This window comes from Acomys minous (genome assembly GCF_964271855.1).
Source record: "Acomys minous genome assembly, chromosome: 12".
Classification (NCBI taxonomy): Eukaryota; Metazoa; Chordata; class Mammalia; order Rodentia; family Muridae; genus Acomys; species Acomys minous.
The window spans coordinates 9,630,152-9,649,364 of record NC_140493.1 but is presented as its reverse complement, the minus strand read 5'-3'; the positions used below and the strand labels follow the sequence as shown (position 1 = coordinate 9,649,364).

The 19,213-nt window shown below is 41.8% G+C and overlaps 1 protein-coding gene across 19 annotated transcripts in view; it reads left to right on the top strand.

The window, feature by feature from the left end:
• Positions 1-19,213, top strand: part of PPHLN1 (periphilin 1) — an 82,202-nt gene that overhangs the window by 57,384 nt on the left and 5,605 nt on the right. For 18 of the 19 annotated variants that reach the window (XM_084749475.1, XM_084749472.1, XM_084749471.1 and 15 more), the window contains one exon: positions 2,653-2,772. The exons of the other annotated variant lie outside the window; for it this stretch is intronic. In XM_084749475.1, coding sequence (XP_084605601.1) covers positions 2,653-2,772 — 120 coding nt within the window. The remainder of the gene's footprint in view (positions 1-2,652; positions 2,773-19,213) is intronic. 19 annotated transcript variants of the gene reach the window in all.

The following is a 19,213-nucleotide window of genomic DNA, read 5'->3' as shown; positions in this document are numbered from 1 at the left end:
GTTTATGTTTTATTATTTCAGCCCAGTTTTTTAAAGGAGTAAAATAGAAAATTTTGTATTTATAAGTTATTATATAATTATATACTAATTATACAAAACGAGTTTCATTATATTTCATACAAATATAAGATACTTTGATCTTACTTATATCCCATTACTTACATTATTCTCCCTCTCACTGTTGCTCTATTTCTTTTTTCTTTTTCCTTTTTTTAATTCATTAAGACCTTCATATGTTACAATGTGTTATCATTACATACACTTTCATATCTCTCAAACCTCTCCCCCCAGTTTGTGATTTTTCTTTTCTCTTGGGGCGGGGAGTCAATGGCCACCAGCACATTGAGGAAGGAAGAGCAGAAGACAAGGCACAGGGTTTGGAAGGCCATGTGCAGACGGAGATCGAATGGGGAACTACTCTGGGACCGAGTTCAACCTTAGTCATGGAGAACAAAGGCTGTATAGCCCTTGGGGAGTGGGTGTGGGGCTTCTAGGATAGGCGTTCATAATTCGTGGAAACTAGGAACTTCAAGGATGATTGTTTTGCATCTAGCAGCATGCTCCTTTCATATGAGGGGAACACAGTACTAATTACTATAGGCGCAGGGAGCTGTGTCAAGGGCCATTTATCAGGTGTGGTTTAGGGCATCTATGTCTAAAGACACTCTCCACATGGTGTCAGGCAGAGCTGGAGGCCCTGCTGGGGGAGGGAGTCCTATACCTCCTTCTCAGAATGTCTCTGGACTGGGAGGATTGCAAACTCAAACAGCAGGGTCCTTCCAGCACCCACTTTTATCCCTGATTTTTAAAAATTAATTTCTTATGTTTACAGGCGGTTTTTTGCCTACATTTACGTCAAAACACAAAGCATTGGATCCCCTGGAACTGAAGTTCTACTTGGTGTGAATTGCCGTGTGTTCTGGAAATTGAATTTGTGTCTTTAGAGGAGCAGCCAGTGCTTTTAGCTTTTTGCTGGCTCTCTAGCCCTCAGCCTTGATTTTGATGATCTCTTTTTGTCTACTATTTGAGGTTTCGTTTGTTCTTTTTTCCCCAAGCGCCTCAGGTGCATCAGTAGTTACTTGAAATGTCACAAAATTTTTTAAAAAATTTATTATTATGTATACAGTGTTCTGTCTGCATGTATACCACAGGCCCGAAGAGGGTATCAGATAACATTATAGATGATTGAGAGCCACTATGTCCTTGCTGGGAATTGAACTCAGGACCTTTGGAAGAGCAGGCGGTGTTCTTAACCACTGAGCCATCTCTCCAGCCCCACAAATTTTTTTTGATGTAGGCACTTGGTTGTGTAAACATTCAGGATTGCCTTTATCATGTCTCATAGGTTTTGGAACATTGTCTGCAATTCTAGGATTTTTACGCCCCCCTCCCTTCTTGATTTCTTCAGTGATTCCATTATCACTTAGTGGTGTGTTGTTAAATCTCTGAGTTTGTGTTCTTTCTGTAGTTTCTGTTGCTGGTATCAAGCTTTCTTCCTTTCTAGTCAGATAGAATGCAGGTTGTTATTTCATTCTTCCTAGATTTGTTGAGATTTGCTTTGTATTTTAAAATGTGGTCAACTGTGGAGAAATTTCTACAGGCTGCTTATAGAAATAGGTATTCTTTAGTGTTCTAGTGATGTTTGTGGATGTCTGTTACATCTATTTGGTTTATGACCTCATTTAATTCTAATCCTTCTCCATTGAATTTCTTTCTGTCTTTGTCACAACGGAAACACCATGACTGCAAAGCAAGTTGGGGAGGAAAGGGCTTATTCTGCTTACCCTTCCACATTGATGTTCATCTTAAGTCAGGACAGGAACTCAAGTGAGACAGGGACCTGGAGGCAAGGCCTGATGCAGAGGCCATGGAGGGGTGCTGCTTATTGGCTCACTTCCCATGGCTTGCTCAGCCTGCTTTCCTATAGAAGCCAGGACCACCAGCCCAGGGATGGCACCGCCCACCATGCCTGGGCCCTCCTCCATTGGTCACGCACCCCGAGAAAATGCCCTACAGCTGGTTCTCATGGAGGCGTTTTCCCAACTGAGGCTCATTTCTCTCTGGCTCTAGCTTGTGTCAACTTGACAGTAAATCATCCAGAACACCAGTGTGTTTGTGCGAAGGGGGTTAGTCTGATTGCTTCTGTATTACTTACTCACTACTGGATTGTTTGTGACAGAACTTATCAGTGTTGCGATGTTGCATTGTTTCTGATGATTCTGAGTAAAGGAACAAGGAGTTTAGTGTGTGAAGTTGGAGTGTGTTCCCATTTCTCTCACCGCTCCTTTATGCGAGCCTGTGCTCTCATTTATATTTGGGCCCTTTCTTCTCATTGGTCCATATTCATAAATAGATTGTTTAAAGAATAACAATAGGACAGAACCTTTTTAATCTATATCTTAATCTGTATTTAGTATATTTATCATAATTTTAGAATAGCATAAGGTTTGGTATTATAAAAAAAATTACAAAAAGTAATTATGTCCTCTAGCCGTCTTCACATGCCTATTATGTATCATGGCAGTATACATTTTTTTCTTAAGATTGATTAAACAGCACTTTTAATATAATCTTCTCTTGGTGACAACATACACCATCTCAAACAGTATCTGTCCTTTAAGAAAATAACTCAAGACTTACTCTATTTTCAAGGAGGGGTCCACAGCACCCTTATTTATTGACCAGACAGAAGAACCCGAGTCAAGCACATCAGATGACCAGCTCAGCAGTCGCTCTAAAGCAATTGCATCAAAAACAAAAGAGATCGAACAGGTAAGAATGCAGTCTTCTATAGACACAGCTGGTGGCTGTGGTTCTGCACTGAATACATATCCTGGTGTGTATTTTCCACTTGTAACTCCAAAGTTCCACCGAACACGTGTAGAGACTAGAGGACGACCTCAGGTGTTCCTTAGTCCCTTTTTTCCCAAGACAGGGCTCACTTAGTCTAAAATCAATGAAGTGGTCAGTCTTGGCCAGCAAGGAAGGTACAATGCACTGGTCTCCATTCCCCGGGGAACTGGATTCCTTTGTTTGGACATGGGTTCTCATACTGTCTTTTGAACTTACTGCAGTCTTGCTGCCTCAGTTGCCAAATGCTCAGTTGCTGGTATGAGCCACTAGTCAGCATTTTTTCCCCTTTAAATTCACTTGATGTGCTTGTTTCCTTGTCTTTCTTTACCACAATAGACCTCACAAGAAGTGGGCCTCTGTTCTGTTTAGTGGTACTCTACTTACAGCATGGATTCACATGTATCTGGCTCATGAAAGTATTTGTTGGATGGATGATGGGTGAAGTTATAACCCCAATAGTGACCTTTGAATGGAGGAGGCGGTTGTCTTTCGTTACTGCCTACCTTGCTTAGGCATCATTCCCAACAGTGTTTAAGGTGTTATTTGAACAGGTGAATGAGTTAATGTTCCTTTTTCCTGTGTTGTAGCTCTCTTTTAAAGGTTCATTAATTTTTATTTTATGTGCCTTTGTATAAGTATTTTCCCTAAATACATGTCTGTGCACCACATGTGTGCTTGGTGCCTTCATAGGGCTGAAGAAGGTATTGGACCCCTTGGAACTGGAGTTGTAGGCAGTTATAAGCCACTACGTGGGTGCTGGGAATGGAAGCCAGGTCCTCTAAATGAAAGCTAGTGTTCTTAACCACTGAGCCACCTCTCAGGCCCCTTCAGTTGTAGGCTCTTTTAAACACAAACTCTTTTAAGAATGTAACTAGAAGAAACACTTGATTGAAATGCTAGGAAGTATTTTGTGTTGCCATTTATACTGTTTTCGCTATTTCTTCATACTGTTGTTTAAAGCTGATCTCTTTGATTGTGAGAAAGTTATTAGGTTATATAAACTAGCTTGATCGTGTACTGAATTAGCACGAAGCCAATTTTTATAGCTCTCTGTGGAAACCTCGCTTGAGTTGAAAATCAATTTGTTTAGAGTTGCTGTTAAAACTGATGAAAACAGCTGCTACTAAAGCATGCTGAGACTGTTGCAGGATGGCAAGTGACCTCAAGAACTCAGAGAGGCAGCTGTGGGCAGGGGAGTACACACTTTTAATTCCAGTGCTGTAGGGAGAGGCATCCTCCAGTTCTAGGGCAGCCAGAGAGTCTGAGTTAGAAAGGGGCTGAAGGGACAGCGATGGGGGGAGGAGGAGAGGGGGAGAGGGGGACATAAGGAAAAAAATAAAATTATTACATTTTGGTGTTATAGAGGAGTAAAGTGGTTAATGAGAGAGCTACAAAATATCTGGGCATGGTGACAGGTACCTGTAATCTAAACTGTTGTGGGAAACAGATGCAGGAGAAAAATAACTTGATAAGCATGAAATACATCCTGACCCCTGTCTAACTGCAAAGGGCTGTGTGCCTTGTCCTCCACACAGGCAAGGACATGCGCCCCAATGCACAGTAGTGATCATCTTTTTAAGAAGCATGGTACTTTTTGAACTTAGTGTTAGGTATCAGAAGTAGCTGCTGGTCACTTGAGTATTTCATCCAAAGTCATTCTTACTCATAAGGTCTGAGTGGGCCATTAAGATTTGAATTTTCTCACATCTTTCCATTTAATGCTGATTATGCATCCTGTATTTAGAATGAAATAATTAGAGAAAGTTCTTTTTACATCTGTTACTTTTTATGACCTGGAAGTTAACAGCATCTCAATGTTATGGGGATTCAAAGTTACATATCTAAAACATAAGTCGAGGTGCACTTAATGAACAGATAAAATGTATGGCTTAAATATGAATGAGTTTTGACAGTTGTATGTCCCTAGAGCTGCATTTTAGGTAGTAACAGAAGAGAACGTGGCATTTAAAAGCCATGGCTGCATGCGTGCTCTCTCCTGATTTTCTGTTGTGAAAAAAGTAGAAAAATAAATGTGTAAAAGCCATGTCGTGACACCGTGCAATGTTTCATTCCACTTAAGACTTGACCAGTGTTCATCGTTATATAAGTATGTTGACAAAAAGTAAGAGCTTCAGACATTTTAAGATTGAGTATTATCCCCGCTAAGAAAGTCTCTTTAGGGCCAGCAATATGGCTGAGTGATAAAGGCACTCACAGCCAAGGCTGATGACCAGAGCATTGGATTGCAGAGACTCTTAATGATGGAAAGAGAACACCAAGGTATCCGACGTACCTGGCATGTATCTGTATACAGATAAATATGGATGGACAAACGAATAGTCTAGGAAGGGAGACACCATTGCTGCCTCGTTTGTCTGTACTAAGGGGCATTCTCCCCATGCTCTGCGCAAGGCGAAGGCAGCCGTTCCCCTCACAGTGCTCACTTGCTTCTTCCCTATCTTTTTCAGGCCTTCTCTGTTAAGTTGAACCTTAGAGTTAGGAGACATTATTAATCAAAGGGATACTTTTGGAATAATGTAGACCATCAGAGGACAGTTTCTCATTACGACACCAAGTCTACCGACAGGCATTAAACAATAATATAAGACTTTGTATGAATTACATGATCAGTGGTTAAGCATAGCTGATGTATACTGGAATGGGAATATAGTTAATATAAAAAGATAGTGAACAAACAGCTACATAGGCCCTTCAACCAGTATTTAAAATGACTGAAGCAATAAAATATGAGGTCTCCTTAGTTCCTGGTTTGGGGTTCTGTATCACTGTAAATGTCATGCTGTGTACCTGGCACAGTTCTTCTTAGTCTTTAAATGCTGGTAAGATTCTGGCATAGGAATGGCTTTCTAGACACCATTCAACATAAGCACATTTTACATGCTTAACAGCAAGAATCTTGTGATCTGTTGAGGTTAATGTGAAAGTACGGCCTAATGTTTATTATTAGGCTTATAATTATTATGGCTGTATTCTCTGACCTGCTTTTACAATCAATATAGACACAGACATCTGATGTACTTTATAATAGCCTGTTTTCACCTGGGGCGAGACAGGTATTGCTTCCTAAGATACCTTCATTTATATCCTAGTCTCCATCCCATTTGCTTCTAATAATTTCTATTTGTTTTATCTCCCATCCATAATCCCAAAATACTTGCTAAGATTGTTCATTTAGGCCATTTCTTTCATGTGATACCTCAGGGTCTCTATTATGTTGGAGCATCTTCTTCAGCCTTCTGGCCCAATACATCTGACAGACATGTTTGTGAGGCAGGAATTGTTGAGGACTTGCTTGCCCTGTCTTAGCAGAGTTTGGCTGTCGACTGCCTGCATCCAAGCGTGCCCTTTTTTAGACAGAATTCTGTCTGTGGTATAAACAAGGACATCTTGCCCAGTGGCTTGTTTGCCACATTTGAAGCCATCTCCAGAAGGAGGTTCTTTGTGAGGAAATCTGGGTGTTGCCAGGTGTTACCTGTCTGATTGTCAGTGAATCTTTAAAATAATGAAAACATTTTAAAATGCTATATTCTGTATGTCTCTGAGGTTTTTGAAGACCTTATCTAACTATCCTACCTTATCTTTCTACAGAATATTCATCTGCTGCACCTAAGATGTTTATTCTTGCAATAAAAGTAGACTAGTGATTGACATGACCATGATTTGATCAGCTAACAATTAACTTGTATAACTTATTTATTCTAAACAGCCTGCAATAGCACCTTCTTCTTCTTTTTCTTCTCCTTCTCCTTCTCCTTCTCCTTCTCCTTCTCCTTCTCCTTCTCCTTCTCCTTCTCCTTCTTCTTCTTCTTCTTCTTCTTCTTCTTTATGATTTATTTCTTTATTATGTATATACAATGCTTTGCCTGCATTAGGCCTGCAGGCCAGAAGAGGGCACCAGATCTCATTATAGATGGCTGTGAGCCACCATGTGGTTGCTGGGAATTGAACTCAGAATCTCTAGAAGAGCAGACAGTGCTCTTAACCACTGAGCCATCTCTCCAACTCGTAGCGCTTTCAAAGTATTGAAAGTAAACCTTGTATTATAATTGAGTTATATGGGTACAATACCTCATATTAAGTATAAATAAATATATATATTTATACATGCATATATAATGTGGGTAAAGAATAAATTTACATTTGAATTCTATGCCACTCTATCTAGAATTAAACTTATTTTGCATCTACATACAAAATTCTATACCAGTGAATTAGAAATAATCTTGTGAGTGTCAATTAAGGCATTAAATTGAGGAATAGAGTCACAGATCTACTTTTTGTTCTATCTTCCCTATATACACTACATATTCTTTGACTTTCTTAAATCATATTTGATAGTCAGAGCTCAGTAATTTTGTTTACAAACCTGCGTGTTGGATTTTTCTTGTAGTGCTGGGGATCAAGCCCAGGCTGAGCAGGCTGCTGCTGCTGCTGCTGAACCGGGTGTCCAGCCCTTTGCTCTTTCTCTCCCATGTTACTTCATATTTAATAATAGAGTTTTATGTGTTTTACATTTTTAACCTTCTTTAGTAGACGTGTAGGGGTCCTACACTAAAATGAAATACTATTTTTAAGAAGCCCCTGTGGACCCCAGTTAAGCACGGGGAGTCATATTGCTTCTTGAGTTAAAAGTGTACAAGATGAGTTTATCAGTGTCTCAGCTCCCGTCCTACAGCTGCCTTCCTCTGTCGGCAGCCTGGTGAGTCCCAGCACTCTCTCTCCCCAGCTCCTGCTTCTTTTAGGAAGTCCATAATAAAGATTAGGCAGATGAATAGTCATCCTGGAAATGTTAACAAGAGTGTGGACGTACAGAATCAGCTTTCAGTTTCTGATAGATCAAAATGAAATTGTTTTCAAATAGAAGATGCTCTATCCATTGCCCTATGTGTGTGAGGGAAGCATTTGGCTACCTCATGTAATAGAAACAACTTTTTGCTTTTTCTTGTTATCAGACAAGTTATAAATGTTCTTAAAAGTACAGCTCTTAACTGGGTATTATCTTGTCTAGACATCAGGTCTACACCATTGTGTGTAACAATCTGCCATCAGCCACTTCTGCAGACTTGGTATATATAGATTTAGTAAACCGCACTCCCAAGATTTGCCTCTGCAAAAAATTGTATTTCTAAAATAATTAAGAATTGTTTATTTTAGCCAAATATTAATGTTTTTGAAATGCATAGTTTACTACGAGTTAAATCTTGCTTGTGTTATTCTACGTGAGCTCTCTGCTAAAGTGTTAAGATATGTGGTGTCATTTTAAGAGGAGGAGGTGGGCCTGGAGCTACTGTGTTAGTAGTTACCTAGCATGCACGAGGCTCGGTTTGATTCCCCAGCAAATCATAAGCACGGTGTGGTGCTGTACACTTGCAATTCTAGCACTCAGGAGGTGGAGACAGTGAGACAGCAGCCTCAGAAATGCAGGGCATCCTTGACTGTGTGTGGGGGCCCGGGAGGGGAGTTAACTTAATGTGAGATAATCTACCACATTGGAAGTATCAAAATGGACATTTTTGGTAAAAATATAGACAGTATACATTCCAAACTTTTATAAGAACCCTTCTGTAGAAGGGTACAAGGTATTAGGAGTCCATTTTAAACTTTATTCTTGGGAGGCTGCCCCAAGGGGATGCAGAAAATAAGATGAGGCCAAGTGCAGGCTGCTCCCAGCTACTCCCACCACTATTCAGTGTTCCTGAAGACTTTCTCTGGGGTAAATTACTGTTCCTGCTACTCGGCTCTGTTTGTTCTAAGTCAGCAGTCTTATTTGTCACTAAGTAAAACGTTAAGGACATTCATAAAGCACAGTGTAGCTGCCAGTGCTCAGTGCTTTTCAGCTGGGAGCATCTTTCCGCCTTAGTTATATTTTGGTTGTGAGTTTAGCCTTTCCCGGCTGAGCAGTCTCTCCAGCCCACCTTGCCACCGTGGTTAAAGGTTCTGTGGAGAAACTGACAGCCAGTCTCTGAAAACTCTCCCCTTAGTGGAAACGCCAAGTACAGATGCCCGTGTTCAGTAACACTTGCCTGATTCTTTGCAGCTTTGAGGTGATGATTGCCTTTGGATTCCTTCTTGGGAATATTTTATAGTTTTCGCCCCTGCCTCTTGTGCCTGCTGCTCCCTGTGTAGTCCAGGACCTTCTGCTGTTCCTGGCGTGCTCTTTTACTTTCCACTTGTTTTCCGTGACTCCCCTTATTTTTCTTTGGCTCATTCATAAATGAATATAAAACTTTACTGTGGAATACCTTGTGTGTTCTGGGTAACTCTAAACTTGTTTTCATCTGTTATGTTTGGTTTCTTTTTACAGCATTAAAAATGACTTCTGAAATTTTCTGCTCTATTGTTCTCTTATTTTTCATCTTTATGTGCAGTTTTATTTTCTGAGGTATAACCCTGTATGATACCTTCTGTGTCTTCAGCTTTTGTTTAATATACATATGGGTGTCTTGCTTGGAGATAGCAAAGCAGACTTTCATGTACTCCACAGCACATGTGAGTTAGATGGAAGACCTCTGCAAAATTGTGATTCTATTTATAGATAACTTAGAGGTGTGTGGAGGAGGAGTGAGTGTCTGTGTGTGCTCATAGTGTCAGGACAGTCTGTGGAGTTAACACCCCTCATCACACAGGCCCTGGACATCAAACTCAAGTACTCAGGCCTGATAGCAGGCACCTTCATCTGATGAGCCACTTCAATGGCTCTTCTTCTTGTTTGTTTTTTTCTCCCCTACTTTTGTTTTGTGGCTGTTTTGTTGTTTATTTCTGTACTTTCGGTGGAGTCTTGGCATCTGCCTCCATCCCCTGCTGGTTGGAGTCTTTCAGATGACAGGGTCTCTGTGTGGCTCTGGCTGTCCTCTATGCAGACCTGGCAGGCCTTGAACTCCCAGTGATCTACTTGTCTCTGTCTCTTGAGTGTCAGGGGATTAAAGGCACGTACGTGCCAGCAAGGAGGGCATTCTATAATTTACTAGCTGTAAGGAAAACATAAATATTCAAAAAGTAGGCCTAGACTTATTTTATGTATGATCAGTTTTTCAAAAGCTTCATTTCTGGACACATTATATGAAACTGCATGTAAAAAGAAATATATTTTGAAATAAAAGTAATTTTTTCCTCCCTTCTGTTGTCCAGATCAGTTAGATCACATAACCACACAATACATTCACGAGGAAGCTTTCAGTCTGTGCACACTGGAACTTAAAGTCAGCTTTGCTTCTTTCTACGAAGTGCTTGAAAGGCAACACAGAATATTGCCTATAGCATCGATATCCACTGGCCTGGGCTAACTAATGGCAGAACCAAACTGCACAAGACAGAGGGCCCTCCAGGTCATCAGCTCAATGGACACACTCAGCTGACTAAAACAAAGGTGCTGGCCTAAGGCCTCTACCTATTGAAAGGGAAGCAGCAGTGTGGTTGGACGCATACCATGTCTGTATAACTGGCAAGCAATTATTAGCTTCACAAATGAAAATAAATATTTTTTTCTAAGCAAAAATTCAAAATCCAAGTATGCAGAATTCAAACAGGATTCCGTTTATGCCAGTTTCAATTAAAAGCTGATTTGCTGTTTATTTGCTGCTGTTTGGCTTTATATTTAGTCTGTAATCATAAAAAACATGGATTAGAAAACTTACATTTTAATGTAAGAATAAAGTCTCATGTTTGGGCTTGCCCATATTTAAGATACACTCTATATTCTATACTGAATACCTACCCAACCTGAAGTCCCAGAGGTTAGTTAGTTCAGCTGCTTCTCCTGACTCTTACTTATTTTAGAAAGTTCCCTCAGGGCCTGAGATTTGGAGTTATTTGTTTGTACTTAGAAATTCAAGTTCATGGGGCTGGAGAGATGGCTCAGAGGTTAAAGACACTGACTGCTCCTCCAGAGGTCCTGAGTTCAATTCCCAGCAACCACATGGTGGCTCACAGTCATCTATAATGTGATCTGATGCCCTCTCTGGCCTGCAGGTATATGTGCAGGCAGAGCACTGTATACATAATAATAAATAAAAAGAAAAAGAAATTCAAGTTTGTGGATTTCCAGGGGAAATGACATCTCTCCTGTACGTCTGCATTTTACTGTCAAGGGTCCAGCAGGAAGAAATATCATTTCATCCCCGACTGTTCTTTAGTGTAGAGCCCACGAGGTGAGAGGCACAGTTGACAGCAGTGAAAAGTGGCGTTTGTATAGAGACCATTTACTGAAATGTGCTGGCGGAAGCTACACATGGTCATAATAGTAAGTAGCCCACAGTGGGCATACAAGCACGTGTGGGTTGGAGGTGGATTTTTTAACCGTTCTACTGACGGGCAGGCAGAACAACTTATGGATGAATTTTTAGCACAAGCCTATTGTGATCAGTAGATTAGTTTAGCTATGAGGACATGTTTTGCTCCTTTTTTGTGTAGAGAGCCTGGATTAGACTGGGCAGTGTCAGGGAGAGTGGATGTTTCTGTTGTTAGGGCTGGGAGGGAAACTGAAATTCCTCAAGTAAGAGGACAAAGGAGAACAGAATGAGCCTTTTTTTTTTAAAGGTGGAAAGAGATAAGTTGGGAAAGAGGTAATTTTGCTGAGAGCAGAGGGAAACAAGATAGGAAGGTGGGGAGTCCCATCGCTGCTGAAGTCCCTGAATTGGGTGTGGAGAGGGCTGAGAGTACTCACTGTGGTGTTTGCTGATACAGAAGTCGACCAGAGAGTAGTAGGGAGTTCACAGCAGACTGAGTAATTGCCATTCTGGCCTTCTTCCAACAATTCATAGCATCCCCTGAGTAAGGGTAGACAAGGCGAACCAAACTGCTTAATCAGCCAACTGGTAAACCTTGCTGGTTGGCCAAGGAAGAATATTCTGTATGGTACCAAGTAGCTTCATGTTAAATGTTTTAAGCAAGAAATGGCCAATATATCTCATAATTTGGAATTTTCTAACAAAGGACGGTACTCCTAACTACTTGGCTTAGTTTTACTCATTAGTATGTGGAGTGTTGGGTGGGTGCTGGCCTGGAGCTACAGAGGTTTCTTTGAATCCATCAGACTTATGCTTATCATAGAAGTGCAAGCTCTGGAAATTACCAGCCCTCACGTCTGCCCTTCCCTCTGTGCGTGCGTTGATTTCTAGGGAGGGGTTTATCTAGTGAAGATGATTGTAGGCCTGGCTACTGGGGTTTGACCCCAGAACCCATGTGAAGATGGAAAGAGGGACCTGACTCCACAGAGTTGTCCTCTGACACCAGCAGAGGTACTCAGGCCTCCAGTCATGTGTTCAGCAACAGTGATGGTGACCGTGATGATGATGATGATGTTGACGATGGTGGTGGCGGCGGCGGCGATGACAAGTTTCTCTCCCTTTGGGAGGCTTTCCCTGATATATGCAGATTTCTGCCTATAATTTTTCTTTTGGCTTCTCATATAAATCTAACCCTTTTAAACTAAAATATTTACTTGTGCTCCTAACCAATCTAAGCAGTGCCGCAGTGCCGCAGTGCCTTTATCAGTAAGACTAATTTAATTATTTTGTAATACTACAATTGTTCTTATGTCTCTCTCTCCCCCCCCCCCCTCTCTCTCTCTCTCTGTGTGTGTGTGTGTGTGTGTATGTATGAATTAACTCCGCAGTCCCTCGCCCTCGACTCGGTACCGCGGTGGCGCGGGCGTCACATGTGTGTTCGTGTTCCCCAGGAAGCCAGAGGCATCAGAGATTCCCTTGGAGCAGAGTTACAGACACTTAGGAGCTGCCTGGTAGGGTGTTGGGAATTGAGTTCTGGCCCTCTGGAAGAGCAGTGCATGCTGTTAGCTACTGAGCGTTTTTCCCCCAGCTAAACATTCATGTTTTGTTCACCAAGAGTGTTCCCAATACATACAGTAGACATGAGCACACTGTCAGAAAGGTTGGTAAGCACCTCTGTGTCACTCCACAATGTCAGAATTTATTCAGCAGCAGTATAGTCACAGACACGGAGCTTCTGTTGGCAACAGCTTGCCAAGAATAAAGAAGCTGCAGCAGAATCAGACTACTGCCGGGTCACGGGATCAACATGACCTACAGAAAGGCCAGGTGGTGGGAGCTGTAGAGGTGCAGGGTGGGAGTGAGCCCAGAAGGCAAATAGCTGACTTCAGTAGCCACGGCAGGGAGTTAACTCCCCACATCTGGGGGTTTGGTGCCTAATGGTCAGGTGGCAGGCAGGTCTGCTGGTCTGTCGCTATAATTGGGATACTGCTAGGTTCGTTTATGAAGTCCGGGTGAGGGAGTGGTTAGTGCCGTTTTGTCTGGTGTGCCTGATAGTTCTTGGGCTGGTTTTCTGGATGTGATTCATTATGTCTTGGTGTTCTTACAGTGCTCCATTTCCTTTCATAAGTTGAGAGGGTGGCACCCTCTTCACTTTTAGGAATGGATTATCAGTCAGTGCCACATGGCTGGTGCCAGACAGGGTGGTGTCTGTATGTCCACCAAGGTGCAAACTGAGTCTTCATCCTCAAACCACAGTCTGTCAGGGCAAAGCATGGGGAATGCCACTGTAGGAGGAGAACAATAAGCCAGGCTTTGTAACACAGGTACTTTATACCAGGACAAAGCTGGTGTTTCGTGCTGTTCTCTCAGTCCCCTGGAAAGCCCCCTGAGCTAAAGCACTGTAGTAGTCCTTAAATAAGAACCGGGAAAAAGGCTGGAGCACCCCAAGCCTGCAGATTCTGTGGCTGTGGACTTCACCATCACTCTGCTTAAACTCCCAGTGCTGGCAGCCACCTCTCAGGAAGAGGAGTTGTGTAGGGAGTTGTAAAAATAAGGCTTTTTTTTTTCTCCAATTCTGAAGATGAAACTATTTAAGTTAGATTTTTGTTGTTTAGTATATATGCTCAGTACTCAAACCATTTTTCTTTTCTGCGTAAATAGAAAGAAAATGATACTCATTTTTTTTTTTTAAATCTCTGGCAGTTGTTATTATATTTTTTCCCTTTGTGGCATGCCCATAGATATGAAGGGTTGTATTTTCCAAGGTTATAACAGTTGGTTCTCATTACACAAAGAGTTGAGTTTGAATCTCTGGCGGTCATTCTGACTGTGGGAAGTCACTTGAAGGCTACAAGACTGTTTAGCCTGGCTCCCGTCTGGCCTGTTGGGGATGTGCTATGCATGTGAACAGAACGGCTGCCGCTCTTCAGAACAAATCTGGGGCCTTATTGTCAAGTCTTCACCTAATGTTGTGCCAGTTAATGTGGCTTGCTTTGTCTCTGAGGCTGAAAGGGCCATCGTTTAGGGAGACTAGAGCGCAGGACACTGCAGGGGCACAGATGAACGAGGGATTTGGCATAAATACTGCTAAACCCACTGGAGATGACTCTGTATCTGAGAGGGAATTCTGGAGCCTTCCTGTCATAGCTGCACAATGGAGACCAAAGCAGAAAGTAGGAACATTTCACTAACTCTTGCTTCGTCTTGCAGATGTGTAATCCTTTTGGCTTCTTATATAGTGCCATCCTGAATGGTGTACCTGTTTTGACTTTGGGGTGTTTTTTTTTTAACATTTTAATTTTATTATCATATGATCCTGGAAATATGTTTGGAGAGGAGAGTGGTTTAATGCATTTTTCCAGGATATGCTTATCTGAAAAACTCCTGCGTCTCTTCTATCTATATGAGCACATGGCAGTCCAGTGAGAGGAAAGTTAAAGAGGAAATGACCGTCTGCCACTCCATTTGGCTCACATGGCAAGGTGGGAGGCCTTTGGGACCTTTATTTTATTTGAGCCAATCAAAAATTCGGTGACACTAGTCCAAACAAAAGATTTTCCTTCTGGTTTTCCCTACTCCAAATTTATTCATTATTCTAGTCCTGGTGATTTTACTAAACAATGAAGCAGTCTTTACACCAGTAACTCAACTTTGGGGAAAAAAAAACCCATTTAATAGAATGTATTACAGAGTGAAAACAAAGATGAGTATCTGCCCTCAATTTCTTATAAGCAGAAACACTGAATGATACTGAGCAATTCTTATTTACACAAGACTAGGTAAAACTAATACAAGAGTTTTCTTTTCCTAAATTCTCGCTCAGGTCCTTGGCTGTGGATAATGTGTGTCCACAGAGGCTGCTGGGACAGTGAGGTAGCTCAGCAAGTCGAAGCTCTAAGCCTAGCAGCCAGAGTTAAATCCTCAGACCACGTGAAAAGCCACAGGTGGTGTTGCACATCTGTAAGCCCAGCACTCACTTGCACAGTAACATGGCAACAATTTGCTCATTACAGATGTTCATCCATTTTTATATTGTGCTAGGGTTCAAATCGAGGGCATTGTATGTCTTAGACAAACACTCCCAACTGAGCACTTCCCGTCTCTGGGAATTATTTTTTGCTTTGCTTTGTTTTTCAATGTAAAGTTTATCTTTACTATGCATTTCAAATCCATTTTGATCCTAGTTTGTCATTAGTGTTACTTCCAAACTTATAGTCCTAAGAGTCATTACTCTTTAAATATACTTTTCTCATTTTCCATATTGACTATAATGGCTAAGAATGTCTCAATGCTTTTTTAACCCTGCTTGCTACCAATGTGATCTCTGCCCCTCTTCATGCCTCCCACCTACATAACTTTCCATGTACTTTATGACATCTCAAGTCCTTTATTAGTTCATCTTAGTTTTAGCACATGTCTTAGCATGTTGCATGTCATAGTGCACTTCATTCCTGAACATATCAGTATAAAGCTCATGGTGTAGAGTTAAATATTTATGGCTGTCTTATATATAAAATATAAAAACATCATGCCGGTGTGGTGGCCTTTAATCTCAGCAGTCGGGAGGCAGAGGCAGGCGGATCACTGTGAGTTCTAGGCCAGCCTGGTTTACAAAGCGAGTCCAGGACAGCCAAGCCTAACACAAGGCGGGAAATATGTGTGTATATATGAATATACACACATCACAGATACTAACTTTTCTCTGTTTGGAATTGTTATTTAGTTTGTATTTTTTGTTGTTTATACCACGGTGCTGGACTTAGAAGCCAGGGCACTTTGCACATGCTAGATCACACCAGCTATAGACCAGTTCTTAGAGCGTGTGTGTGTGCCAGTGTCATACATTCATACACACATACACTTATATATGTATAAGCATAAGTAGTATGCTGTGTACTAAAATTTGTCATTATAATAGTTTCACCACACATTGAATGTTAGGAGTTAAAATATATTGCATTCTTAACAACCTTAAGAGCTTGCTTTTAAAAAGGTGTGGGGCTGTAGCTTTGAGCCGGAAGTGTTTGGTGTGTGTTTTGTTTTTGTTTTTGTTCTTTCAAGACATGGTGTTTCTCTATGTACCCCTGGCTGTCCTGGACTCATGTCGTAGATCAGACTGGCCTTGAACTCGTAGGTGTCTCTGCCTCTGCCTCCTAAGAACTGGAATCACAGGTATGTACCACCACACCTGGCTCTCTTCTGTCGATTTTTACCAGTTCCATTAGTATGTTAGAATTATAAATGTCTATGCCCCAGTTGGAGTTTTTTGTTTTTCTCGAGACAGGGTTTCTCTTGTAGTCCTGGCTGTCCTGGACACGCTTTGTAAACCGGCCTGGCCTCAAACACACAGCTCCGCCTACCTCTGCCTCCCGAGTGCTGGGATTAAATGCATGCACCACCATGCCTGGCTGGAATTCTTTTCTTAACATACATTTTTATATTTTCATATATATTATTTATTTATTTTTTCCTTCAAGACAGGATTTTTCTGTATAGCCCCGGCTTTCCTTGAACCCAGTTTATCAAGCAGGCCAGGCTGGCTTCAAACTCAGAGATCCATCTGCCTACCTAAGTGCTGGGATTAAAGGATGTGCCACCACACCTGGCACATTTTTATGTTTTTATCTGAAGGTTGGAGTATACTTTCCAGGCACTACTTGTGTTTTGAACACTTTTCTACTTGGTTTTTCTCTTTTCCACCAGTCTTCACAGTATCACATCTATACTGCTTCCGTTAGTTGTTCTGCTTTGTTTCTGAGACAGGGTCTCACTATGTAATCTTAGAGGTCTCTAGGCTTCCCTATGAGAGGTTTTCCATATGAGGTTATTGATGCAAAAAACTCATCTAATGCTAGGCTGAATAAAAAGGAGAAATGGGCCCAATGATAGCATTCATCTCCCTCTGCTTCCCGGGAATTTGATGTGACCAGCAGCCTCGAATCCAAAATAAGCGTGCTGCCTATTACTCCATTTTCATCACCTTCTGATGCAGAATAAGTGTACTTTTATGGGAGTCAGGGTGACGAATGCTCTGCATTGCTTCACCTAATCCTCTAAACAGTCTTCAGGAACAGATACTGAAAACTGCACAGAAATTAGGAAAACCACTTTAATTAATATTAATTCTTTTACATTAATACACTTAATCTTTAAGTAGCTTTGAATCTGCAGAAACTTGTGAAAACTACCTTTCTCCTCCCAGCTGCTCATAAGTATTTTGCGTTGATGTGCCTGGCAACCAGTACTGGCTGCACTGAATTCCAGTCTGCACCTCAGCTACTGGGCTCAGCAGCCTCTGCCTGTCCTGGAGAAGGTGGTTGTGGGGACTCTGACCCGCCCTCACATGGGCCATCTGGGCCTTGTATTATGTGCTCGCTCAGGGTTGCCAGGTGGGTGTCGGTTTGCTCACATTAACTGTCTCTCCTTGGAGGAGTTCTAGCAGATTATGTCTTTCAGGGAAATGGTCCATTTCATCTTATTAATGGAAAAAGTTTACAATCTCTATTTGCTAATGAATATCCTTGAAGTCAAGCAATATCTGTTTTCTCTCCTTTGCAAAGTTTAGTTACAGAGTTAGCAGGTTTTGGGGGTATGGCTCACTTAACTGTTAGAGTGCCTCCTAACATGCTTGAGGCCTAGGTTCCATGCTCAGTACCCCACAAACATGATGGTATATGCTTGTAATCTCAGCACTCCAGAGGTGGAGGCAGGAGGATCATTTCAAGGCCATTCTCAACTGCATAGCAGCTTAGAGATTAGCCTGTGCTAAAATGAGACCCTAATGTTGGGTTTCAACATTAAACCCAAACCAGCATTTGGTTACACTGACTCTTTATCCTTAGTGTACATAGATGTGGAAGCCAGAGCTTGGTGTAAGGTGTCTTTCACACTCACCCACCACTTCCTTTCTTCAGAAAGAAAGAAGAAAAATATTTATTTTTATTATTTGTATGTGGGTGATGGGGTATGTGCACAAGTATAAAGGCCAGAAAGTTCAGATGCCTTGGGGCTTGAGCTACCGGCTGTTGTGATCTGTCCAACCTGGGTGAAACCTGGTGTTAACTGAACCCAGGCCCTCGGTGAGAGTAGTAAACACTCTTACTGCAGAGTGAGCCATTGGTCCAGCCTCAGCTCGGTTTTTTGAGTCTAGATCCCTTGCTTTACCTGGAGCTCACTAATTCAGCGAGGCTGGCTGGGCTGCACGCCTTGAGGATCTTTGTTTACTAGCACTGCTATGGCAGGTGCACTTGGCTATCTGGAGTCCAGACTTTAAAGCTTACATAGCAAGGCCTTATTCAAGCCTCTCCCTACCCCTTGTTTTTGTTTTACTGTCATTTTTTCTTCTAGTTACCCTGAGTCTCATTTTTTCCGTAGTGTCATTCTAATATTCATTTTTGTGTCTTCTAATATTCATTTTATGTCTTCTAATATTCATTTTCCCCCTAAATATATTTCTTGTTGCCCTTTACAAATTTCAACGTTTTATTTAATTCAGAATGCCTTAGAATTTCCCTTGAGACTTCTTTGGCCAGTGTGTTATTTGTAACTATATTAGACAGGAGATTTAAGTCAGTGGTAGACAGAGTGTTTGCCTAACACAGGTAGGACCCTGGGTTTGAGCCTTAGACTTCTAAGAAAGCAAACAAACAAAAGATCGCACTGTCTGCCATGTTGCTGATAGGAGCCTGGAAGTATGCTGTTAATCTCCACAGCTGCCTTCCGCTGATTCCCAGCTGAGAGACTGACACTTGCATCCACTTCCCTGTCTTCCCTGCTCATCTAACTGTCCCATCTGTGCTGACATTTTAATCGGCTCCATTTACCTCTGTCATGAGGTTTTGGCCCTCCTGGGGCAGGACATAGAGTAATACAAGCCAATGAGCTTGGTTAAAGGAAATTATATGAGACGCCGAGGCAACAACAGCAGAGGAATAGCCTTGTTGGATGATACAAGCAGCACTGGAGGCCAGTGTACAGCAGAGCACCCCTCCACCTGTTCACCTTAATTTTGTGCTCCCTTCTTCACGGAACAGAGTGAAGTAGTGTTCTTTAGAGGAGTTTTGCGTCCTAACAGGCTGCTTTGTTTGTTCGATGACTTGCTATAGTGCTGTCAA